This window comes from Chelonoidis abingdonii, chromosome 18 (assembly GCF_003597395.2).
Source record: "Chelonoidis abingdonii isolate Lonesome George chromosome 18, CheloAbing_2.0, whole genome shotgun sequence".
In the NCBI taxonomy this organism is placed as follows: domain Eukaryota; kingdom Metazoa; phylum Chordata; order Testudines; family Testudinidae; genus Chelonoidis; species Chelonoidis abingdonii.
The window spans coordinates 1,440,848-1,467,390 of record NC_133786.1 but is presented as its reverse complement, the minus strand read 5'-3'; the positions used below and the strand labels follow the sequence as shown (position 1 = coordinate 1,467,390).

The following is a 26,543-nucleotide window of genomic DNA, read 5'->3' as shown; positions in this document are numbered from 1 at the left end:
GAGGCGGTCAGAAAAGCAAACGGGATTTTAGGAATCATTAAAAAGGAAATAGAGGAGAATCATTAAAAAGGAAATAGACAGAGAATATCTTACTGCCCATAAATCCATGGTACACCCACATCTTGAATACTGCATACAGATGTGGTCTCCTCATCTAAAAAAAAAAATATATTGGTATTAGAAAAAGTTCAGAGAATGGCAACCAAAATGATTAGGGATTTGGAACGGGTCCCATATGAGGAGCGATTAAAGAGCCTAGGACTTTTCAGCTTGGAAAAAAGGAGTCTAGAGGTGTATAAAATCATGAGTGATGAGGAGTAAGTAGATTAGGAAAATTTATTTACTTATTTCCATAAGAATTAGGGGCCACCAAATTAAATGAATGGGAGGCAGGTTTTAAAAAAAATAACAAGAAGTTCTTCTTTATGCAGCGCAGTCAACTTGTGGAATGCCTTGCCTGACGAGGTTTTGAAGACTAAAACTATAACAGGGTTTAAAAGAGAACTGGATAAATTCATAGAGGTTATGTCTATTAATGGCTGTTAGCTAGGATGGGTAAGGAATGGGATCCCTAGTCTCTGTTTGTCAGAAGGTGGTGATGGACGGCAGGAGAGAGATCACTTGATCATTACTTGTTAGGTTCAGTCCCTCTGGGGCACCTGGCATTGGCCACTGTTGGTAGACAGGATACTGGGCTAGATGGACCTTTGGTCTGACCCGGTACATCCATTCTTATGTTCTTATGCTCCTGTGTCCCTTGTCCTGCAGGAAATAATGGCCAAAGCATCTAAGTAATGTGATTCAAATGACTTAGTCTGCCCAGACCATCCCCCAAACTATCTTGCAAGGGAAGATGCAGGAAGCACCCAGGGAGGTGAGAAACATAGCTTATAGCTCGGGTGACCACACATCCTGTTTTTAATGGGACAATCTCGTATTTAAACCCTCTACCAGGAGCCCCAATGTTTTGTTAAATACGGGCAAACTGTCCAGTATTTTCTGCCTCTCCCCTGATTTCAGTACGATCGCATCCTGCTGCTGGCTGGAACCCTGCTAGCCAGCTGCCTCCCCATCAGTAAGTAGGAAAGCACTGCCCGGAACCTACCCCACCCCCACCCAGACGGTCCCTCTAGCACCTTCCTGGCCAATGGGAGCTGCATTCATGTCAGGCTCAACATGCAGAGATTACCTCCAGCCCCAACCCCAGCCATCCCTCTCCCTAGGAGCCAGAGGAACATGCCCTAGCCCTGTGCTGGAGGGCGAAAGGACTTGCGGGATATATATATATGGGATGCAGACTGCTGCTCAGGATCCTCCAAAATCTTCCCCCATTTCCTGCAACCCTCCCTGGAGGCGAAGACATGCTTATACTTTTGAACTGTATGAAGTCAATATTGTATAGCTGTTATCCACATTACACTATATTAGGAGAGACAGCGTGAGTGAGGTAATATCTTGTATTCCATTCAATAATGAGAAATGCAAAGCACTATACTTTGGAAGGCGTAATCAAAGCACACATACAAAATGGGAAATGACTGCCAAGAAAGGAGTACTGCGGAAAGGGATCTGGGCGGGGTCACAGTGGATCACAAACTAAATATAAGTCAATAATGTAACGCTGCTGCAAAAAAAGCTAACCTCATTCTGGGAAGTATGAGCAGGAGTATTGTAAGCAAGACACGAAAAGTAATTGTTCCGCTCTACTCCATGCTTATTAGGCCTGAACTGGAATATTATGTCCAGTTTTGGGCATGACAATTCAGGAAAGATATGGACAAATTGAAGAAAGTCCATAGAAAAGCAAAAATGATTAAAGATCTAGAAAACAAGGCCTATAAGGGACGAATGAAAAAAATTGGATTTGTTTAATCTAGAGAAGAAGACTGAGCAGGGACTTGATAACAGTTGTTAAAAGGAGGAGAGAGAAAATTGTTGTTAACCTCTGAGGATAGGACAAGAAGCAATGGGCTTTAATTGCAGCAAGGGAAGTTTAGGTTGGACAATAGGAAAAATGTCTTAACTGTCAGGGTGGTTAAGCAGGGGCATAAATTCCCCAGGGAGTATGTGGATACATTACATCTTGCCAGGGTAGATTTTGTAGGTCATATTGCATCGCCAATGAGTGCTGGAAGTCAGAAGCCAGAGTCCCTTTCATTTTGTTCTCTGTCAGGAGAGGTACAGCGGCATATCTTTCAACTCATTCCAGTTCTGGATCTGGATTTTTTGCCAATGAGTATTCTTTCTTCCTAGACCAGATGCCCCACTGCAGAGGGGTTTATGATCATTTCTCATACATTGTCAAAAAAATCACTAGACTCCTTGTTCTGAAACCTGTTTTCTAAGAAGCCAGCTCCTAGTCCAGTTGAAATCAATGGATGTTTTGCCATTCTGCCCATATGTAATAAGGATAAGAATGACCCCCTATGCAGAGAGAAAGCATAAAACAGATATTGAAGGCATAAGTGCAAGATAAGCGACATATAGGGTAGGAATCATGGTCTAGTGGCTAGTGCACTGAGTCGGAATTCAAGCTGTACTGCTTCAAAAACGGGCTTCTTCTCTGACCTCAGCAACTCATTAAATCTTCTTACAGGAGAAGAGAAGATTTCTCAACTTTCCAGACGTGTTGTCTGGGCAAAAATCCATGATTTTTATACTATGATAAGCCTAGATAATAAACATTGTCCTTGTGTTGTTCATTTGTGTAGGGATGATTTTCACCCTAAAAAATATGCATATTTTCCATTGCATTAAGAGCACTGATTTGTCAACAGTTTGAACACAGATTCTGTCAAAAAAAAGACAAGAGCCATTCCTAAATAAGTGAGAGAAAAATCAGGCCTTTGTTTTTATTTCTGCCGTTAGTATATTTTATTTTAGATTAGAGTCATAATGATTAAGTCTTGTACAAACAATTTGTTTTACTCATCCTAATGAGAGTTGAGTTGCTTGATTTTATGTTAGCCGGCAAAAAGTGAAAAAGAAGTTTCAAAGATACTGATAAAAGTGATGAATATGAAAAATGTGACCAAGTCCTTGGATGCCTTTGCACTATTGAACAGGGAGTTGTACTAGATGACCCCCTGATGTTACTTCCAACCCTAGTCTTATACAACTCTACGATTCTATTCGAAAAATCAGAAGAAAAATAACCAAAAATATCTCAATATTCAATGCACAGACCATCTGCTTTGTGAAACTGCAGAAGATGGCCATTAGTGCAGATTATTAGCAGCAGGTCCATGTACAGAGCATCAGGCAATGGGTCATGGCTTAATTGTATAGTTATGTAAATTTGACACCTTTGCATGTAAAAACATTTTGGAATGGTTTGTGTGCATGCCCCTTTTGGGATTTTTCCGCTGGCAATTATCAAAACGTCAGCTACCGCCTTTGCTGACAATTTGCATATTCTCTGCTGTCCTCTTTGAAGCCAGTATGAATACGCATATCAGCGGCTGTAGGAATACTAAGATCTTCTGTATGTGTTGTAGCATCCATGACTTCTTTATATTTAAATAGACTTTAATAAAAATAACTAATCTTTTAATACTAAATATATGGGGGTTTTTATATTACACACTAAGTAGAAGAAAAGAGATTACATTCAGAAACAATCTGGGAATCAAAATGAAAAATCTAATGAGCATCTTCTCTCCACCTTGGGGAGGTAAACAATTAGAATCGAGCAAAAATGTGAAGTGTTTCTCCACGAGCAGCATTTAATTACTATCTTATCTACCCTATGAATGATCAGACTCTTCAAACTCTTAAAAGTGGAACAGTTTAAACGTGTTTTGATGACGTTTTGCTCATTTAAAGCTTCTTCTATACATCTTTACTTTATCACTGAGGAAATTGCAAGATCCTTAACACTTGCGGGCTCAAATTTCTATTTAACCCAGTTGGGAAAAGATTGAAGATGAAACAATATGGTCATCTCAGTTACCAGCTTTCTAGCTGTCATAAACAGATAGCTAAGGGTTAATGTTTCTTTTACCTGTAAAGGGTTAACAAAGGGAACCAAACACCTGACCAGAGGACCAATCAGGAAACCGGATTTTTCAAAGTGAGGGAGGGAACTTCTGGGTGTGTTTTGTCTTTGTTCTGTCTGTTTGTTTCTCTCGGCTATGAGGGAAGAGCTTTTTTTTTTTCTATCTCCAAGCTTCTTTCTACCCTTCTGTTCCCAAGTTGTGAGTACAAAAGGAAAAGCAATAGGTTTATATTGTATTTTGTATTTACATGTGTGGAGTTGCTGGAATGTTTAAATTGGATATCTTTTTGAATAAGGCTGATTATTCATATTTTCTTTTAAGCAATAGCCCTGTGTTATGTCATCTTGATGCAGTGATCATGTCATGTGTTTTTTCTTTCTTTTTTATATAAAGCTTTCTTTTTAAAACTTGTTGGATTTTCTTTTCCTAGTTAAGGCAAGGGGATAGGAATCTCTGTGCCAGGAGTACTGTCTCTCTCAGGGAAAGACTGGGAGGGGGGAGAAGAAGGAGGGGGGAAGGTAAATCGTCCTCTCTGTTTTGTGTTTCAAGGGATTGAAGCAGGGAAATCTCCTAGTATCCCCAGGGCGGGAAAATCTGGGAGGAAGTAAAGAGCAGGAAGGGAAGTGGGTTATTTCCCTTTGTTGGAGGCTCAGGGCATCTGAGTCTTGGGGGTCCCCCAGGGAAAGGTTTGGGGAGACCAGAGAGTTTATCAGGTACTCAGAATCCTGATTGGTGGCAGCAAGATAAGATCCAAGCTGGTAATTAAGCTTGGAGGTTCATGCTAAGCACCCAGATTTTGGACGCTAAGGTCCAGATTTGGGACAGAGGCTTATTACACTAGCTGCTTCTAAGACTTGGCACTATGAACAGTTTTTTAACTTACTAGATGGGGATGGTATTTTTTTCAGACCTTACATCTAAAAAAAGTTGTATTTTTGTACAAATAGTGATGTGAATTGTTCCACTTATACCACAGGGATAAGGGTTATGTTTGTGAGCTCAGTACTTTGTTCTTCTGGAGTTTCAATTTTGTCTCCATTTGGTCACTGTAAAAATGGAGAGATTAATTCTGAAAAAAAAATTACTCTGTTCTCAATTTATTCATGCAAATAAACTATTGGGTTTTTTTAAACTGAAGCTATAAATGTGATTGGTGGATGGTAATTGCCAGGAGAAAAATTGTTTACCCTGAATATATCCAAATAACATTAAAAGTGGAAAAGCTAAAAAGACTTTCTAGGATCCAAGGGATTCACAAAGCCGAGAGACTGTTTCTATTTCTTAGTAGCCACTAAGGACCTGATCCGCCAAGAAATGATGCACATCCTTGAAATCAACTAACAGTTGAGAAGTGTATGTGGACTGCTTAGGTGCTTGCAGGCTGAGGTCTTAAATGTCTCATGCATATACTGGTCTCAATGGACTGGAGGCCAAAAGGAAAGCAGCTAATCTCACGCACATCCTTTACAAAAATATGTACTTAAAGATAATGGAAAGTTGTGCAGATGGCGTTATTATGTTGGGATTTTTGTCATAAAAATTGTTAAGACCCTGTTTCAGTTCCTTATGAGCAACGCTTGGCAGAGAAACTGTGAAACAGCGAGCAAAACTGAAGGAATTTATGACAGGTTGCCGCCACCCCCCCACTGTGCCACGATCCCATCTGATGTAATAGGGTATCACTGAGCCTGCCAGTTCTACCAGCCTGAGCGCCTTTACACTATCTTGCTGACCCAGGCCATCAAGCCTCCTCCAGCATACTGACAGGATACCCGCATCTGCAGAAAGACACAGATAGTGAAATCTGCTCTGCATGCATACGGAATTGCCCAGCATGCAAGTACACACCTCCTCTGGAGCATAAACTCAAAATTGTAGCATCTTGCACTTCCAGCCCCATGAGTTATGAACTCCACAAACTGGTTCTAGAGAACAAAGAAACAAGTTTATTTGTTACAAAATATAGATTTTAAGTGATTATAAGGAATAATAAACAGATCAACCAGATTATCTAGTAAACAAAACAAAAATGCAATATAAGCTGAAGATTTTAAAGAAACTGGTTACAAGTAGTAATTTCTCACCCTAAATGTTGTTTTTTAGGCAGATTGCAGTGGTTATTGAAGGCAAGCTTCTCTTGCCTGCAGAATAAAACTCCAGGTAGTCATCTGATAAGCCAGAAACTGTTCCAGCATGGACTCAGCATTTCTCCTCCTACTCAGTCGTTGAATCATAGATCTTTCCAGAAGTCATCCTGGGTGGAGATTCAGTGAAAAGACAATACTGATTATGCCTTAAAAATGGCATGACTTTACATATGGCAGAAATCCTTTGTTTTCCAATGTGGTTCCCCCAAACTTCAATGGAAAAATACTTTTTTTTTTTTTTACAACCCTATTACAATGGCTGGACAAACTTTTCATCGTGGGGCACTATTGCCATAATGTTAATTACAGCTGGTTCAGGAAGCCACTCTTCTATACCTTGACTCCATGTGGTCCCTGGAGGACCCTTTTCTAGTCATATTGTGCTACGTATTACTAACCATTTTACTAAGTCACCATGTAAACACTTCATTATCCTTTGTCCCTGTTATAAATTTCCTGAGGACCCAGGGCTTCCAAAGTATAGGGCAAAATAATCTTCATTTCCAGTGTCACTGTTTGTCGTCTTGCCTCTCCCTAAACTTTGTGTCCAGCATTTGGGAACGAAAAGGAGTGTTTTAGACTAAAATTAACTTTCCAATGAAATTGGCCATATGAAGATCTCAGTTCACAAATGAATACACTTACTACAATTAGATAGACGTCTGTCAGTTCCCAACCAGCGAAAACCATGCCTCCTGGGTAGCCTACAATTCCTCCCACTAGCCTCTTGCGTACATGTGACAGGGCTGTTGCTACTAAAGTGGTAGTAATTCTGTAGATCTGCAACCCAAACCATGATACATTGACAGTTCTCTCTCATCTCACACTAATTTTGACTTTGTCCCAGTCCAAGCCATTCAGTTTTACTGAACTGGGATCATATCCATCCATAAAACCAAAAAGAGAGATTTGTACTCCAGGGATTTTGTGATGAGTAGTGATGTGGCGCGTCTTTTTCATTTTACTATCCATTGTCATCCGTGGATAGTCTCCCCACGCATTAAACACAACGGGTTCTGGTTTCACAGCAATAGAGCAGGTCTGCAATCCAAATGGCAATAAAAGCAGTACACAGGACTGCACAGTTTCCAAGATCTTCCAGCAGCTAAACCAAAAAGCAAAACAAACTTTTCCTTTCCCTATATATCGGAAGGTATAAGTATCTAATTTAGAAGCGTTAAACTGAATTAAGCCTGCACCCGTCTAAACAATGAAGCCCTTTATATCAATAAATACTCTTAATACCGGTATCTGTAATCCTCCCCGATGAGGGGAGTAGCGCTGAAATCGGTATTGCCATTTTGGATTAGGATTAGTGTCGCCACAATTCGACGGTATTGGCCTCCGGGTGCTATCCTACAGTGCACCATTGTGACCGCTCTGGACAGCAATCTGAACTTGGATGCACTGGCCAGATAGACAGAAAAAGCCCTGCAAACTTTTGAATTTCATTTCCTATTTGCCCAGCGTGGAGTGTCGATCAGCATAGGTGACCATGCAGTCCCAGAATCAAAAAAAAGAGCTCCAGCATGGACCGTACGGGAGATACTGAATCTGATCTCTGTATGGGGAGATGAATCTATTCTATCAGAACTCCGTTCCAAAAGACAAAATACCAAAGCATTTGAAAAAAATCTTCAAGGCTATGATAGACAGAGGGCACAGCCAAAATGGATGCTCACGGAGGGAGGGGGGACTGAGAACACGAATTATCCCACAGTCCCTGAAGTCTCTGAAAAACATTTGCTGGCGAGTCATTCCCATTTTTGTCCATGCTCCCCCAGCCGACCTCACCGAAGCCAGCCAGAAGCACCCATGACAACAGCAGACGGTACAATATGACTGGTAACCGTCATTGCCAATTTGCAAAGGAGCAGATGGTACAATAGGACTTGTAACCATCTCTGCTAATTTGCAAAGATGCTGCTGTGTAGCACTGCAGTACCGCATCTGTCAGCAGCATCCAGTAGACATACAGTGACAGTGAAAAAAGGCTGAAAGCACTCCAAGGTTGCCGTGATATGGCGTCTGCTAGGGCAATACAGGAAAAAGGACGCGAAATGATTGTCTGCCGTTGCTTTCACAGAGGGAGGATTGACTGACGACATTTACCCAGAATCACTCACCACACTGGTTTTGCGCCATCATGCATTGGGATCTCAACCCGGAATTCCAATGGGCGAGCGAGATTGTGGGAACTATGGGATAGCTATGGCATAGTTACCCACAGTGCAACACTTCAGAAATTGACACTAGTCTCGGTACATGGACACACACCACCGAATTAATGTGCTTAATGTGGCCGCGTGCACTCGACTTTATACAATCTGTTTCCAAATATTGGTTTCTGTAAAATTGGAATAATCCCGTAGTGTAGACAGACTCATTTGGCCTTAACTCCATCTTCTCCCCCAATGCTTTTTTCCCCTTGGGAGGGGGCTTTTTAACTTTTAACTATGCTTTGAGCAGCCCTTGGGGCACATCAAGTTCATCAGCCCTAATTTGCTAAGGGGTTGCTGGGATAGACCCTTGAGCATTTTTAATCTTTCGGTGAGTACATATTTCACTGGGGAGTGAGAAGTTTTCAGTAGCGTCGGCTACTAGTGCCAAAATACCCTTTTCACAGGGGGCGAATCCTCGTTCTACCTCTCTTAATGTTTTGGAGGCATAAGCCACTGGCAGAGCCCTGTTCCATGGTTCTGAATCAATACAGTTCCCATCTCCCTTTCAGTACTTGCCCACTTCAGCACAACTGGCTGTTCCAATTCATGCATTGGGGGCTGCCGTCTCTGAAAATCCCTCCTGGAAGTTGCCGTCTCTGAAAATCCCTCAATACTATTTCAAGAGCAATTAAACAGTCCCAGAATCTAAGAGTTGTGATATCTGTGGGAGCTGAACGGTAAAGAATCCACTCCACTTTCAGCTGATACCGCACTTGTCCCAATGTCACTCCAAGATAATTTACTTATTGGTATCACAACTGTACTTTCTTTGGGCTTACAGTTTCCTGTATTTTTTAACACCATAGCCAATACTTCAAATTCTCTTCCCCGGTCTGAGTGCAAACAAAGATGTCATGCACATAAGAAACCATACTGTCCTTTTCAGCAGCCTTTTCCACACTTTGACTACATGGGCACTTTTACAGCCCGGGGGACACTGGCAAAACACAACTGCTTCCCCGGAAAGGTAAAACTAAATTTGTAATTCCTGTCCTCAAGTAAAAAAAGATAGCAAAGAAAATATTAGCCAACCCAAAAACTGAAAACAACTGGGCCCCACCTGGCTTCTCCACAGGAAGGAGAAGGGAGGTATACTTGGGGGTGTTCCCTTCATTCAGATATCTGTTGGGGGAAAAAAAACACAGGGCACAGATTATCTAAGTTCTTGGAATGTATTGGAGACAATTTTTTATTTGAGATGGTGGACAAAGCTACCAGGCTGTTCTAGGTTTGATTTTGGCAAATAGGGAGAAACTGGTTGAGACTTTGAAACTAGAAGGCAGCGTGAGTGAAAGTTATCATGAAATGACAGACTTCATTATTCTAAGGAATGGTAGGACGGAGAAAACCAGAATAAAGATAATAGTTTTCAAGAAGTCAGACTTTACATATTCAGGAAGTTAGTAAGTTAAAACCCATGGGAAGCAAGTCTAAGGTGGAAAAAATTGAAGACGGCAGTTTTTCAGCGACATTCTAAGGGAGCAAACTATCTCACTGGTTAGGAAAAATAGCAATGATCAGAAGAGACCACCCTGGTTTAACAGAAGCTCTTCAATGATCTAGAAAACTACAGAACTACAAAACTTGGAAACTAGACCAAATTATAAAGGCTGAATATAAATAAATGACACAAGTATTTAGCTACAAAATAAGAAGCCAAAAACCATGATGAAACAAGCTAAAGACATAAAGGATAACAAGAAAACATTCAATAAATACTTTGGAAGCAAGAAGACCAAGGACAGGGTAGACGCATTACTCAAGGGACAATAATGGCTTAATGCGCTCTTTGTTTTAGTTTTCTCCAAGTAGGTTGGTGGCGAATGGACATCAAGCACAGTGACTGTCAGGGAAACTGAGGCAAATCAGAGGTTAAAATAGGAAAAGAACAGGTTTTAAATTACTTAGACAAATTAGATGTTTTCGTCACCAGAGCCGGATGAAATACATCCTAGAGGACTGAGGAGATATCTGAGCCTTTAGTGATTATCTTCAAAAAGTAATAGAAGATGGAAGATATTCCACAAGACTGGAAAGGGCAAATATAGTGCCTCTCTATAAAACCAAAGTAAGGACAACTCAGGGAATTACAGAACCAGTCATCTTAACTTCTGTACCTGGAAAGATAAGGGAGCAAATAATTAAGCAATAGACTTGAAAATATCTCGAACATAATAACATGATAACTATCAGTCAGCAGGGATTTATCAAGAACAAATCATAGGAAACCAACCTGACTTTCTTTGACAGCATAACAAGCCCTGCGGATGGTGGAAGTGGCAGGAGTTATATAGCAAGGCAGAGGTCGCATCAGTGCCTAGTACAGATATAAAATAACCTTTATACTCATATTCAAATATCGCCTGTTTCGGCATCCAGATAGTGCATTAGTCCCATTGATCACAGCATTACACTGGGAGCTTGTGTTCAGATGATTAGCCACACAAAGTGTAAACCTATTCATATTCACTGTGTATGTACAGACTAAATTTCTTTTCCCTATATGTTTATATTAACCTTTAGCATATTAAAACGTGTATTCTTTGTTTCCACCCAGTTTACCATTTCACTCTGAAACTGGGACCTGTCCTCTTCATTATTTACCACACTCCAATTTCTGTTTTTTTTTTTAATTGGAATTGGGATGGGGGTGTGGAGGCCTTGCTGGGCAAGAGTTGAGATGCAGTTGGGGCTGCATTGACAGACCAGTGGGGGATCGGCCAGCTCCGCATTGTACATTAGTACCAGCCTTGCAAACCCACCCCCAATATTGGTGGGTGGACAGCTGGCGAGCAGAGAGCCAGCCAGCAGCAGGCGTCAACTCGCCGGTATTGATGGGGGTGAGACATGGGACAATACACCTGTTTTTAATGGGACTGTCCCTTTAAAAACAGGACATCTGGTCACCTTAGTTTGCTCTCTCTCAAGATGTTCCCTTAGGCAAAGGGTATTTAATGTGGAAGGGTTCTTCTCTTTCTCTTTTAATGTGTCAGCTTATTCTCAAGTTGTGTGATAGAGCTGTAACACTAGAAGGGGACATTTGGCAGCTGTGAGTTTCTTATTTGCTCTTTATTCTCTTCCTGATAATGGCGTATAGATTTCCGGTTCTGATAGTAAAAGCTCAGCTCTATAGTTCATGTTCATTCAACTGACATTTAAGACTCTAGGTCGGGGTGGGCAAACTTTTTGACTCAAGGTTTGAAAATTGTATGATGGGTATGGAAATTGTATGATGGGCCATGAATGCTCAGAGTTCCCAGCTCCCAATGCGAGCTGCAGCAGCAGTGCTTGGCTGCTCCTACGCAAAGAAGCTGTCGGGGGACATGCTGCTACTTCCAGGAGCACATGCGGAGCAGGGAAAGCCCCGGATACAGTTCCGCATTGGGCCCTAGAGGGCCAGATTAATATCTTTGAAGGACCGGATGCGCCCCTCCTGCCCCGGGCCATAGTTTACCCACCCCGGTCTAAACCAAAATGTTCAATGGAATCAGAACTCTCCACAATAGAATATGTTGTAAGAACAAGCAACATTTTAAAACTGAGAGTATTTATAGGGTGTTTACTATAGCTGTGCAACATCCATTTACATTTAAAACAAACCAGTACTTTAAGCACAAAGGAAGCATTTCTAAAATTGAAAAAAAAAATGACATTTGCAAGGCTCTAGTCAAGAGAGAGTACAGAACATTTAGGATTGTTGTGTAAGGTGATTTTCTGTTCAATACTGTAAGAAAACTCTCTACTATGTTTTTCATTGAGATAGAAAAATATATTTTAACTAAAATTTAGACAAAAGTATTCCAATTGTGAAAACAATTTAATTTTCACCCCCAGATCACAAAGGGGACTGTTTGGGGAGGGTGCATATATTCCTTATGTATCAGCTGTACTAATCAAATCAACCTAACCATAGCTATTGTAGTTTGTTTGAAATAGGGTGACCAGATGACCCAATTTTATAGGGTCACTCCTGATTAATGGGTCTTTTTTCATATAGGCCTCCTATTGGCCCCATCCCGCCTGATTTTGCACACTTGGTCACACTAGTTTGAAAGAAAAAGAATGTCTACACTAGAAATTTAAGTTCACCTATATTAGGGCGAATTAGAGCCATTAGTTGCAGGGACTGTTTGACAGTGTGTTTCTCTGTTTGAAAAGTTTGAGTGTTTGAACATGTATTTTAAAAGTGTGAATTGGTAATGCTTTGTTTCAGGTGGGCATTGCATCGTTGATTGACGAGAAGGCTTTCGGCCAGGACAAGTTCTTCAAGACAGCAGCCTTATAAAAAAACAACCAGTTGCAAACTGGTTGTTTTTGCCTGTCAGGCTTCATGAGACGCAACTAGACATCTGAGAAAGCTTTCAGAAGGAAGACATGAATTGTGAGCGATCAGTTCTTCTGACCTGCACAGGATGTGCAATGTTTGTATTTCTTCAAGAGGATAAAAGTGACTTTATCTGTACAAAGTAAAAATTGGTCTACATATTGGAAGAGAATGTTAAAGGACTAGCGACATAATTATCAACCTTGCATTGCATCAGAAAAAAAGAAAACCTGGTGGACAGACGACAGCATTTCGTTCTGGAGGCAGAACATGCCGAAGAATCAAAGCGGGCAGTGTAGACGGGGGAAGAACATTGGCAACATGTGACCTCCAGAAAACAAATCAGGAGAATCCATGTATCCGCTATGCAGATAAGAATAAGAAACTGTTTTCAGGCTCTCAGAGCAGGTTCTACTGCGGAGAATGATTTAGAAGACCCATATGACAGAATGGATAAAGACGGAGCTCGCATCGACCAGAAGGCATGTGAGGCATTGGACTAGGGATGGCAGGGGGGTGTTCCACACTCACCATTCCCAAGAGGAGAAGGCATGTGGTCGAGGTCGGGGACTCCCTCCTAAGTGGGACAGAGTCATCCATCAGCTGGCCAGACCTAGAGACTTGAGACGTGTGCTGTTTGCCCGGAGCTAGAATTCAGGGTATGATAGACTGTTTCACAAGCCTCATGAAGACCTCAACCACCACCAGTTTCTATGTCACCATGTAGGCAACAATGATACTGCCAAAAATGAGCTTGAGTGGGTCAGTGCAGACTACATGGCTCTGCGAAGATGGAAAAAGGAGATTGAGGTGCAAGTTGTGTTTTTGTTCATCCTCCCTGTTGAAGGACAAGGCCCAGGTATGGACTGTTAAAATTGTGGTCGTAAATGCATGCATATGGAAGTGTTGTCGAAAGAGGGCTTTGGAGTCCTTGACCTGGGCTGTTTTTCCGGGAAGAAGGATTCACCTAACAAATAGAGGGAAGAGCATCTTTGCAGGCAGGCTCGCTAACCTAGTGAGGAGTGCTTTCAACTAGGTTCACCACCGGATGGAGACCTAAGCCCTGAGGTAAGTGGGGAAGTGGGATACTGGAAGAAAACACAAGGAGAAGGGTGCAGCACGAGATGCCTTCTGATTCATACTTAGAAAGTAGGGCAATCAGATCAACGCAAGATGCCTGGGAAACACGCAGGAAGAATTGGAAGTCCTGGCACAGGCAAGGAACTGTGATGTCATTGGAATAACAGAGACTTGATGGGGTAACTCACATGACTGGAGCACTGGCATGGAGGGGTATAAACTGTTCAGGAAGGACAGGCAGGGGAGAAAAGGTGCAGGAGTTGCACTGTATGCAAGAAAGCAGTATAATTGCTCAGAGTTTCAGTATGAAACTGGAGAAAAACTTGTTGAGAGTCTTTGGGTTAAGTTTAGAGGTGAGAGCAACAAGAGTGGTGCAGTGGTGGGCATGTGCTTTAGACCATCTGACTAAGAGGTGGAGGTAGAAGAGGCTTTCTTTGGACAACGAACAGAAGTTTCCAGATCACAGGCCCTGGTTCTCTTAGGAGACTTCAATCTTCCTGACATCTGCTGCGAGAGCAATACAGCAGTGCACAGGCAATCCAGGAAAGTTTTGGAAAGTGTTGGGGACAACTTCTGGGTGAAAGTGCTGGAGGAACCAGCTAGGGCTGTGCTCTTCTTGACCTGCTGCTCACAAAGAGGGAAGAATTGATAAGGAAAGTAGAAGTGGGTGGCAACCTGGACAGCCATGATCATGAGATTGTTAAGTTTTGGATCCTGACAAAAGGAAGAAAGAAAAGTAGCAAAATAGAGACCGTGGACTTCAGAAAAGTAGACTTTGATTCCCTCAGGGAACTGATCGGCAGGATCCCTTGGAAGTCTAATATGAGGAGGAAAGAAGTCCAGGAGAGCAGACTATATTTTAAAGAAGCCTTATTAACCATCGTGAAATAAGAAAGAATAGTAAATATGGCTGGAGATCAGCTTTGCTTAACAGTGAACTCTTGGGGGAGCTAAAATACAAAAAGGAAGCTAAAGAGAACTGGAAATTTGGTCAGATGAGTAGAAAGGAGTATACAAATATTGGTCGAGCATGCACGACTGTAATCAGGAAGGCCAAAACAAAACTGACATTTCAGCTAGTAAGGTTTGTCAAGGGTAACAAGAAGGGTTTCTAAAGGTATGTTAGCAACAAGAAAATTGTCAGGTAAAGTGTTGCCCAGTTATAGAAAGCCTCTCCGTCCCTCCGTTGGATGGAGTGGCAGGGCGAGAAAACGATTATCAGCCTGTTCATGATGTAAATCTGCACTCTAGCCTAGGTAGTCCCTGCGTGCAGGACTTTATGGGTCTGTAGATTCAACAAGCCGAAGTGTCCTTCCCTCTGCAGCCCACTGATAACTTAATATTTTGACTACCTTACACCCTTCACGCCCCCTAACCCCCCCCAACAGTCATGGCATCAGGGGTTATTGCAACAGCCCAGCCACTCCATTCTAGGGGATATGAAGGTCAACAATAGCTTCACATACCTGTGAAAGCCACAGCTTATTTTATGTAGCTGAAATGGACATGAAAGTCCTTTCCCCTTCATATAACGTGTGTTCTCTTAATTTAGTAAATTTTATCATTTAATGTATTTGTTTTTAAATGTGCCCGGGTTTTGTTTTTTTTCTGGGGTTTTGGTGGGGATCGCACAGATTTGATTACAGAATAAAATTCTGTTATTTGCAACATAGTTCATCTTTATTAGTTCAAAACATATGCTAGCTGGTGCTCATCAGTTCTGAAAGCAACCTGTTGCTGCCCCGTGCCACACAACTCATAAGATTATTCACAGGTAATATTAAGAGCTGCATTGATCATATTATATCCCTACATGCACAGCAACCACCACCGGAGTCATATCGGGCCTCAGAAGAGCAGGCTGGGTAGTGCATACTACAGCCTGTGACGAAGTGGGGGTTTTTTCTGTGCTTTCCAGTAGGTTGCATCCAGTAGGTTGCATGTCCCCGGGTGTTTCTGGTTTAACAAGGTGAGGGGAGAGGGGGTTTGTTGTTGTGGAGGACCGGAGAGGGAACTTGGGACTGAGGGAGGCCAGGCTTGAGGCCCTTAGAGTTTCCTGCACTGTGTTCAACTCTCAATAAATCTTCCTGTTTTATGCTGCCTGAGAGTCACTCCCGTCTAGAGAACAAGGTTGCATCAACTCCTTCTAGGGTGAGGAGGCCCAGGGGTTTGGGGGTGGGACCAGAGCACGTGAACTCCCTGAGGAGGCCCACGGTGAGAAACAGGTGTGCTAAGGCTTAGAGAGGTGCGGCTCTGGGAGGTGGAGGGGCCTGACCCCCGAGAGTGAGCGTGGACCCCCGAGGAGAGTTGTCTCGCTGAAAGGAGCACCCACGAACCGCACAGGGCCATGAGTCAGCACGATCTGTGAGTCTGTGACACAGCCACACACACTACTCTGGTTCACTATTAGAACGGTCTTTCAAAGCTTCTCTGAGCCATATAGCTGTGTTGAGCTCTTCTAATAACCCTTGTAGCTGGCTATTCAAATTCAGCTGACAGCCACTCCCCTCCAGCCTGGCAGTTACGTTCCCCCCTTTGCGTCACAGCTCTTATGCAGGACACAGTGGGCAGCTATAGGCATTGGGATCTTTTTCTCATAGAGGGCCAAGCTTGTGAGTGAATGCTACTATCCTTTCACACAACCAAAGGCACATTCCACTGTCATGCTGTGCCAGTAGTTGAAGCCTTCCTTTATGCTGGTGGCTGGTTTATAGCTTCACGAGCCAAGGGATAGGCTGGATTATCCAAGATCACTACTGGCAATTCAGCATCACCAATGGTAATTCACCAGCCTGAGGTGGGAAAAAAAGCTCCCTGCTTGCACTTTCTGAACAGCCAGGCACCTTCCTTGACCAGCCCACATTGATGTTGGTGATCCGCAAGCCTTTGCATAACCATGGAAAAGCAGCCCTTGCTGTTGATGAACTCTGTGGCAAGGTGGTGGGGTGCACTAGGTATATGTGCACTATTATCCATCTGCAGTTTGGGAACTCGATTGCTGCAAATCTATTCACTATGTTCTGCACATTGCTGAGAGCCACATTCCTAAGCAGCAGGAGGAGATTAATGGCCCCGCAAACTTGCATGACAACAGACCCATGACAACAGACCCCTGATTCATCTGACGAAGTGGGTATTCACCCACAAAAGCTCATGATCCAAAACGTCTGTTAGTCTATAAGGTGCCACAGGATTCTCTGCTGCTTTAATAGACCCTGCAGTGGTTTTTCCAACTCCAAATTGATTCCTCACTGCCTTATTTAGACACCTGACTCCAGGAGAGGAACCATCAGCTGAGCTAGGCATCTCCCTTCCTCCTGGAGTTACCTCTCAGAAGGGGCAGGACTTAGAATTGCCTATTAGCTAGCTTTGGCAGCTCCCGCTTCAGAGTGCTGGCTTTTGTGGATTCCATTCCTGGGCACTTGTCTTTCCCCGTGCATTGTATCTGGAACCCCAGTTACCTAAGTCTGAACTGTGGGTTCCACTGGGGACAAGTTTCTTAAAAGTGAGGCACTGCAATGCCTAAGCCCCTTTGTGGATCTAGCCCCTAGTTTTTAAAGAGGCTTTCTAAACTGCTGTGAAATTTGAATCTGGTTTCTGTGTAAATTCCCATGTGTGTGTGTACTCAGTAAGTAACTGGGCAAATAAATGTTCACTTGCATATGTAAATATGGGATTTTGTGTATGTGCCTGCAATACAACTCACTCAGTTCTAGGGTGCCTCCTCTCAGCAGTTTAGGGGATTAGCTCCTTCCAGGTCTGATGCCCTTTCTTTGCACAGGGGCCCCCCTTTCTCTGTCTGGGACTCAGAGTACTTCTTTATAACTCAGGCCTGCTGCAAGATCCCCTTCTGTGGTATCAAAGTCTCATTGGACAACTGTCCCAGACAGTCTTTGGCTGGCTAGTAGGGGAACCCAGACCTACCCACTATTCCAGGATCCAGTCCAGGGACTCTATTTCCAGTAATTATGGTCTCCTTGCATCCAGACCCTGTTACGGTTTCCCCTGGACTCTTTCCTACGTCTCTATTCCTATCTTCTGGCATCCCCCTCTTTCCACTTTTATGAGCCCAAATGCCTTCTGCCCAGCAGGTACTACAGCCTACCTAACTCAGTAGCCCCAAACACACCTCTCTTCTCCCAGGGAGAAACTAGACTACTTTCCTTAAAGCCCCTTTACTGCCAACTTTTTGGCTTTATAAGAGCCCCACCTATTCCCACTCAGCTGGGCTCCATCTTCATTTAGCCTTTCAATCCCTGGCTCTTCCCCCAAAACAAGTTAATTGACAACATTTAGCCTGCTCTGTGTTGTTTGAGGTGGACACCCTATCACAGAGCAAACTATTAGCCAAGTATTAGGTACAATTATGAGAGACCTTTGAAAATTTACTACACCTGCTACACAATTACTCTGTGTAGCAGATACAATGGACTCTGATACAGATGAGTTAATCAAGATACTGTCACTTCAGACTCAGTAACAGGTGATGGATTTGGCTTAAGAGTTTAGAGCATAGATACATGGGGATGGAGATGTGAATATTTCTGATTCATGCTAAGGCTCGGATTGGCATGTTAACTCAGCTGTTTATGACTCTGTGGACAGTTTCACCTTCCACTGAGAATCCTACCATAGAATCATAGAACATTAGGGTTGGAAGAGACCTCAGGATGTCCATCTATTCTGTCTTAACATTTTGTAAAACAAATCCATGGCGCCAAAGAACTAAAAGAGGTAAAGAGCATAAAGTATTTTCTTTTCCAAAGTTTATATTTGTTTGTTTGAGGGGGTAAGGACCCCAGCCATGAGAATCTGAATTCAAAGCTGCTGTAAGGCAGCTGCTTCTCCAAGAAGTGTGACAACTTTTAATTAAATGAAAGTTTATTTCAGTATTTCAAAATTAGTCCCATAGTGTGATATGTTTTGGGAAGCTGGACCAAAAATACATAGGGTGTGGTGAAGGACTGTCTTCATTATGTCAGGTGGCAAAGAGAGAAAATAGCAGCACCTGCCTTCACTTTTGCATTCAGTGATTACTAGGACTAGAAGCCAACAGCAAAGGAATAGTTTTTGCTTATGTTTAATCCAGGTTAATGCTATACATTTTTAAATACATGTTCTGGAGTTTATCATGCAGTCCCTGTGATGGAACGATTCTGGCCTTGTTGTCTTGTGTTCCACTGCAGGTCCAAAGGCAGATTAGGTAGGGCAGAGCACTGGAAGAGAGAAAAATGAGATAGTTCAGGACCTGGTTGCTCTAGTATGAGGCAGGAAAATATTTCACCTCTTAGAGATGTAGTGACTGAGAACACTGGCAGACAAGCGCATTGTTTCTAACACAAACTTTGCAGATGGTTATCACTAGCCTGGACTGTCCCTGAAATGGTTCAATAGCTCCACATTACAACTCTTGGCTTTGTACAATTATCGCACTGGATCCCCACACAGCTGAAGAAAGAAACTATATGCTTCGTCCAGCCATCTCTGCTTCCGCTGTCTTGATGTAGCAAATAAGGAAAGAAAGGGAAGGGGTATAACCAGAGAGCAGCCCACAGTTGGTACTGGTCCCATAGGTACTGTTACCAGCTGGTGGGGTTAGCTCCTAGAGTAGCCACATGGTGAGGTTCTGACTGAGAATCAGGGAGACATAATCATCTTCACAACATTCCCCCCCATTTCTTCTGTGCCCAGCTGAAACTAGGCCTCTAGTATTACACTATCATTACACACAAAACAATACATGAAAAGAACATTAAGCTTGCAAAGTCAGTCAGAAGATAGGCAATGCCAGAATTAAAGTGGTGGGTAGAAGTCCTGTGGAAAAAATGCATGTGATTACGTAATTAAAGACTGTGTCATAATGCACGGAGGCTGTGCAGGCAATCTTAATTCTTGCATTTCTTACCTTTTGAGTGCTTGACTTTGCAAACTTAATAATGTTCTTTTAATTTTTGGTGTAATTACCAAGTTTTTTAAAAAAGGCAAACTGAAAAACCAGAAATTCTATCATGTAGCATCATATGGACATTAACATGGGTCATTAGCAGGACTGGAACCTTTAGATCCACTGCACAGAGCTCTGATGAGCTAATGGAGTAACTAATAGAATTACTAGACTGCAATCCTCTACATGGACCAGCTCTTGTGGGGGAAGTGGGACGCTTTGCCAGCGGGTTTCACTGATATTTGCTGAGAGCAGAGAAATGGAGAGACTCAGGAATCTTGGATTCCATTCCAGGCTCTGAAGGGGAATGTTCTCTAATGGGCAGACTGTTCTGTCCATTTTCCCCAAACTTGAGGACTTCTGCCCCTTCGCCTCCAACTCACCCCATCCAAGTCCCATCCCTTTCCCACTACTAACTCTTTATCCCAGTCCTATTCCTGTCTCCTAGTCAGTCTCAGTCTCCACTCCTTGTGTTTTTCTGTGATATCAACTTTTTAAAAAATTGAAGCTAAAAAGACCTGTTAATTTTTTTTAAGGTTGTAATAAGTTTATAAGATACAACGTTATTTTGTTATATTTTTATACATTGAAAGCATCTTTGATTTTAAGCAATCAAATCTTTTCTTTTAATAATTGGTGTTCATAGATGCGAAAGTGTATAATGTCAATTCCTCTGGCAAAAGGGATGATGCTGGCTGTGGTAATGGCTAAATCTTCCTTGGATGTGAAGTGGAACAAAAAAAGGCTGACCTATGAGCTAAAAATGCAGCTCAGGCCCTGTCAGTGCTGTTAAGATATAGTAGAAAGATTTTGAGTTGTCAGGCCTGCAGAAATGAGACGTCACCGTACAAAAACTTGTTGGAAGTGCAGAACCCTCACAACATAAGGGGACCCCACTGAGGATAATGCAGTTCCGCTGGGGAGAAAATGTATGGATGGTTCAAGCCTCAGATGCATTGGTGTGGATTATCCCTAAAGACCTGAACTCTGCATTTATATACATATATCATAAACTGCCTACTGAAGGGCATCAGGGAACTGAAAACACGGTGTTTCATATTCAGCAAATAGGTTGGTTGTTACAGATGAGGCAAGTCATTAAACATTATATTGAGAACTTTTTGGTATGTGCTCAAACTTAATCCAGGGTCTACAAAAAACAAGGCCAAATTAGAATATCAACAAACAGAAGGACCTTGTGTTAGGTTGCAAATTGACTATCTTGGCCTATTACCTAAAACTAGTATGGTTATGTTAGGACAAGTCTTTACAAGATGGGGGCTCCCCTGGGTAATAGACTCAGATCAAAGGACACCCCTTGCAACCAAGTTAGGAAGGTCCTTATAGTATTGTGGGGGGAATAGAACAGCCTGATGGTGTACATGGTGTGCACTGATAAAGGAAAGCAGATGTGGGACAAATGGCTACACATTAATCAGGTGAAAATATTTAAAAGGGAAGCAAGATACTGCTATTATTGATATTTTACAGAGTGGCTTTGTTACTAGAATACTTTTTGCCTGTGGGACTATGGATTTGGATCATGCAAACGGAACCAAATGAAACAAACAATTTGGAACTCCCAGCCACCAGACTCTGCAAACTCATCACAGACTACAACTACAAGTGGGCAGTCGGATGAAACCCAAGACAACGGGAATTCCAATGCCTGCTATGTATGAACTTGATATTAAGGAGACTCAACGTGGTCAAAGGGCTAGACAGATGCATTTGGCTACAGTTACACTAGAGACACTGGTAAAATGGACTTGAAAGTACCATACGCCTACTCTGAAGGAGGAGTTACAATAATAAAATATGAATAATATTTCTAAGGCACTAAATCAGTGGTTTTAAAACTGTGGGACGTGACCCAGTACTGGGTCGTGGAATGTAAGGCATTGGGTCACACCAGCTCTGGTCAGAACTGTCGACTGGGCCATTAAAAGTCCCATAGGCAGTGCTAGTGGCCAGCCCAGAAGTGGCCAGCAGCAGGTCTGGCTTCGGAGGAAGCGGGGGGGGAAAAAGGGCTTCACATGCTGCTCCTGTCCCGAGCACTCGCTCTGCATTTAGCTGGGGGTGAGGGCATCAACAATTTTCTTCAACTGAGTTGCCAGAAAAAAGTTTGAAAACCACTGCACTAAATGGAACACTGGAAAAGGTTAATCAGTTAATTGGGTATAATAATGATGAGGCTGAAAACCATACTTTGGCTAAGGAGGGAATGTGTGGGGCAAGGGTATGTGTGATGGTGTACCCCATAAGGCTTCATGGGAATATGCTTATGAATGTATATAACTGGATTATGTTTTATGCTGCATATGCCATGTAACATATCTATGTAAAGGTTATGATCTAGTGAATACATTCCTTCTATTTGTATGCATGTACCATTTTTGTACTTGAAGTTAGGAATACTGGCTGTATACTTAGTAAAGCATTTGGTCCGCTTCTTGAGAAAGGAATGTGCAAATTAAGTGCCCAATCAAGAACCACTTAAGCCAACAGTGAACTGGAAGATGCCAACCCACATCAGAGCTTTCCCAGGAATGTGGCTTGGCTGGTAAGAAACTCGGTCATGCATGGACATGTGATTCCAAAACTCCAACTTGGAGATGGACTTTGCATAGGAGAGAGGAACGGGTCCCCCACCCACAAGAAAAAGTCTATGTAAGCCTGTGAGAGACCCCTCCATTTTGTCTTCAGCTGGCTAAAGAGATAGCCTCTCCACCCCCAAGGATGCCTGAAAGAGACAAAGGACAGTAACTACAGGTGGCGAGTGATTGCTGGACCCAGACTAGAAGGAGACTAGTCTGTAAAAGGAAGCTTACTGGAACTGGTGAGGTTTTATCTGTATTCAGTTTTCTTAGACATAGACTTGCATGTTCCATTTTATTTTACTTGCTAATTAACTTTTTTCTGTTACTACTTGGAACCATTTAAATCCTACTTTCTATATTTAATAAAACCATTTTTCCTTATTAATTAACCCAGAGAATGTATTAATATCTGGGGGGGGGCCAAACAGCTGTGCATATCTCTCTGTCGGTGTTATAGAGGGCGAGCAATTTATGAGTTTACCCTGTATAAGCTTTATACAGGATAAAACAGATCTATTTGGGTTTTAGACCCATTAGGAGTTGGGCATCTGAGTGTTAGAGACAGGAACACTTCTGTAAGTTGCTTTTAGTTAAGTCTGCAGCTTTGGGGCATGTGGTTCAGACCCTGGGTCTGTGTTGGAGCAGACTGGCATGTCTGGCTCAACAAGACAGGGTGCTGGAGTCCCAGGCTGGCAGGGAAAGCCGAGGCAGAAGTAGTCTTGGCACATCAGTTGGCAGTTCCCAAGGGGGTTTCTGTGATCCAACCCATTACAGTATGTACATATTAATGACACTTAAACTTCAAGACCTAGAGGCAGGGAAAGTGCCAGATCTTATCACTGACAAGCAAATATTAAATTGATATAAGGACGAGAAACAAGTGTTAAAGGAAGCTTATGTCTTCCTTGAGTTGGCTATGGTAATTATACTAACTCCTGACTGCAGCCCTCTTAGAGGGGCCATGCAGGTTTATGTCTCTCTATCACTAACTAAAAAGAGAAATAGCTACAAAGCCTGAATGTGTTTCCCCTTGGTGCGCGTTCTAGAGGACCCTGTCTTTAGGAAAGGACCAAGACACCTCAGGTACTGGTAACACACTCTCATGGCTGGTGGTAAGTAGCTACTGTGGATTGCTGCATGGAAATGTACATTAGATTGGTTTACCAGTGTGATGTCGTCGCGGCCATGCAACCAAGCTGGGGCTTAGTAATGACGAGACGGAACCCTCAGAGAGGGCTCATCTTATGTGCCCAGTATGGCTGAGTGCCTGGAATAGACCAGCACCACGTATGTGGGAAATGGAGGTTACACAGCAAACAAAATACAATTATGGAGGGAACGTGTGTCCAATTGACTAATGGAATTGATGTTTTACCCCTGAATTTGAAACCATGATTGGACAAGTGAAAGAGATCCCTGTACCTAAATTTGTAAACTTAAATTTTTAATTAACATTTTGGGTTGTAGAATGAAGTTGTATCACCTTTGGCAGAAGGAGTATAAAGTAGCTCAGTGAGAGAGACAAGCTCCTCAAGGGGGAAACCGATAAAATTGGTCCTTTAGCTGCATCTGTTTTTACATATCATTCATATTATGTGATTCACATTTAACCTTTGTTGTTGCTCATTTTGTTGCACTACTTATTACTGAATTATTCAAAATTATACTAACCAGTAAATTATACTATGGTTTCTGGTAAAGCAAACTGGTCTACAAATATGATACAGTTCTTGTCCTTAGTGAAGTAATGTATAGTTTGTAAGTAATTTGCACTAAATACTAAATAAGTGTTTTTAACTAAGTGATTACTCATTACTTTTAATTATTAAATATTATTGTGAATGACGTCTATTATTATTTACAGAACAGAAAAATACTGTTCTTGAGTAATTAAATGATGAATGTTAAGCAACTGTAATTAATTTATTTCTTTGTGTGCTGCTTTGCACCACATCATGACCTGCAGTATGAAGGCTGTATGATTTAATCCAAAACCCACTGAACATAACAGCACTATGCTCCCTGGTGGACACAATGCAAGGTCTTCAAACAAACTTTTCCATGAAGCTGTTCAATGATGACTTATGCAAGATTTTTGCACCCACTTCAGTTTCTACCATAACCTGAACAGTTTTGTTTGAGTCAAGATGAAAGCTTTTTGGGCCTGGACCAGTGTAGTCATAGATCCCAAGGCCAGACGGGACCATTATGATCCTCTAGTCTGACCTCCTGTATAGCACAGGACACAGAACCTCCTGCAAAACATCTTGATTTTAAATGTACCAGTGATGCAGAATCCACCATGACCCGAGGTTAATTTTAACAATGAGAATAATTAACTACTGGAACAAACGTATGGCTTATTTCCAGCCTGAAATGGTCTCTGGATATGTTTGTTTATGTTTGTAAAAGGCCATGCTCACAGTTGGTCTTCAGAAAATAATAATTGTTGATTTGGCAAAAATTGTCCTGGTATCTAGAGCTGTCCTGGTTGTTTGGGGTTTGTAAATTTTACCTTTTAAAATGTAGTCCGTTAGCAATGTAGGGACCTTCTCGTTATCCTCCTTCATTGCAAAAAGAACTGGAAAAAGAGGAAACAATCATGAGAATGACCCTTGGAAGGCAGAAGAATATTATTGCTTCAGCCACACACCAATACCTGGCTTTCAGCCAGGGCCTAGAAATTGTTCAGTGAAACCAGGGACCTTATACCCCCACCACAGGACACAAGGAATTGCCAGTTCAATTAATGGGAGTTTCTCATATCTATCGGGTATGTGGGTGTGGGTGTGGAAGAGCGCTATGTGTAAGCATGTGTGTGCGCATATGTATGAACATGGACCCTATTGTGCTGTGAAATTGTACAAACAGTTGATACTGTGAAAATATACAGAATAAAAATTAAAGAACTCCCAGAAGTTTCCAGAGCTGCTGCCCAGAATCAGTACCACATTATCTCTCTCTCATTTAATTACTTAAGTTTAAGTTCCTGAGTAATAAGACAGGATGGTAATGCTGATCCTGGGGGCACAATAAGGAATAATTTACACTGTTTTGCAGACATGATACCTTGCTCTGTGATCCCATTAGATTTTTCAATACAAGCCCTGTTGGGCTAGATTTCCAGGACACCCTAGGGTATTGCTGGAAGTAATGTTGAGGTAGCGAGTAGCAATCTCCTCTCTTGGAGCCAGGTTCTGAACTCAGGTACAGTCATATAAATCAGAGCAATTCCATGGAGATCAGTGAGATTATTCCAGATTTACACTGGGGTAATTGAGACTGTAATCCAGGGATCGGCAACCTTTGGCACGCGGCTCACCAGGGTAAGCACTCTTGCGGGCCGGGCCAGTTTGTTTACCTGCAACGTCTGAAGGGCAGCTCCCACTGGCCACGGTTTGCTGTTCCAGGCCAATGGGGGATATGGGAAGTGGCATAGGATGAGGGATGTTCTGGCTGCCGCTTCCAGCATCCCTCATTGGCCTGGAGTGGCGAACCACAGCCAGTGGTAGATGTGATCCGCCGAACCTGTGGACACTGCAGGTAAACAAACCGGCCCAGCCTGCCAGAGTGCTTACCCTGGCGATCCACGTGCCAAAGGTTGCCGATCCCTGCTGTAATCTGAGAACTACTATTAAAATCAATATCCTATAATGGTGTTAGGGTCACTGGTCTGTGTAGAAGCTTTTAAAGCTGACTGCTTTAAAGGAACACTTAATAGCAAGTTCTTGACTCATTAAAGTGCAAAAGTCAAAAGAGCATAGCTGTAAACCTAGTAAATCCTACTCAGTTCTAACACTTGGCCACAATAAACTCTTCTGTAGTTTAAAGTGGACATGAGATTCCTCTTCACTTTCTGTACTGCTGCTAGTCATTGTTAAATAGCTTCCACCATAGGTGCTAGAATTAAGAGTGTTGGGGTGCTGCAGCACCTCTTGTCTTGAAGCGGTTTCCATCATATCCAGGGTTTACAGTTTGGTTCAATGGCTCTCAGCACCTCCACTATACAAATTGTTCCAGCCCTCCTGGCATCCACATTCCACTCCAGTAAGGAATGATTCCTCTATTGCAGCAGACGTGCCAGAGCATGCTATTGTTGAGGTTGTAATGCTCCTTTCATAGCAAACATTCTTTTTAGGCTGAAGTTTTTCATGCTTGCTCCCAGCGCAAAGCTGATTTTGTGTGTGTGTGTGTGTGTGTGTGTGTGTGTGTGTGTGTGTGTGTGTGT

The 26,543-nt window shown here is 42.5% G+C and overlaps 1 protein-coding gene across 2 annotated transcripts in view; it reads right to left on the bottom strand.

Annotated features, from left to right (window-relative positions):
• Positions 1–18,646: 18,646 nt before the first annotated feature.
• FEZ1 (fasciculation and elongation protein zeta 1) overlaps positions 18,647–26,543 on the bottom strand; it is a 141,429-nt gene continuing 133,532 nt past the window's right edge. For both annotated transcript variants that reach the window (XM_032766972.2, XM_032766981.2), the window contains 2 exons: positions 24,831–24,896; positions 18,647–18,987 (listed from right to left, as the gene is read on the bottom strand). In XM_032766972.2, the coding sequence (XP_032622863.1) occupies positions 18,971–18,987; positions 24,831–24,896 (83 nt within the window). In that variant the 3' untranslated portion in view covers positions 18,647–18,970. The remainder of the gene's footprint in view (positions 18,988–24,830; positions 24,897–26,543) is intronic.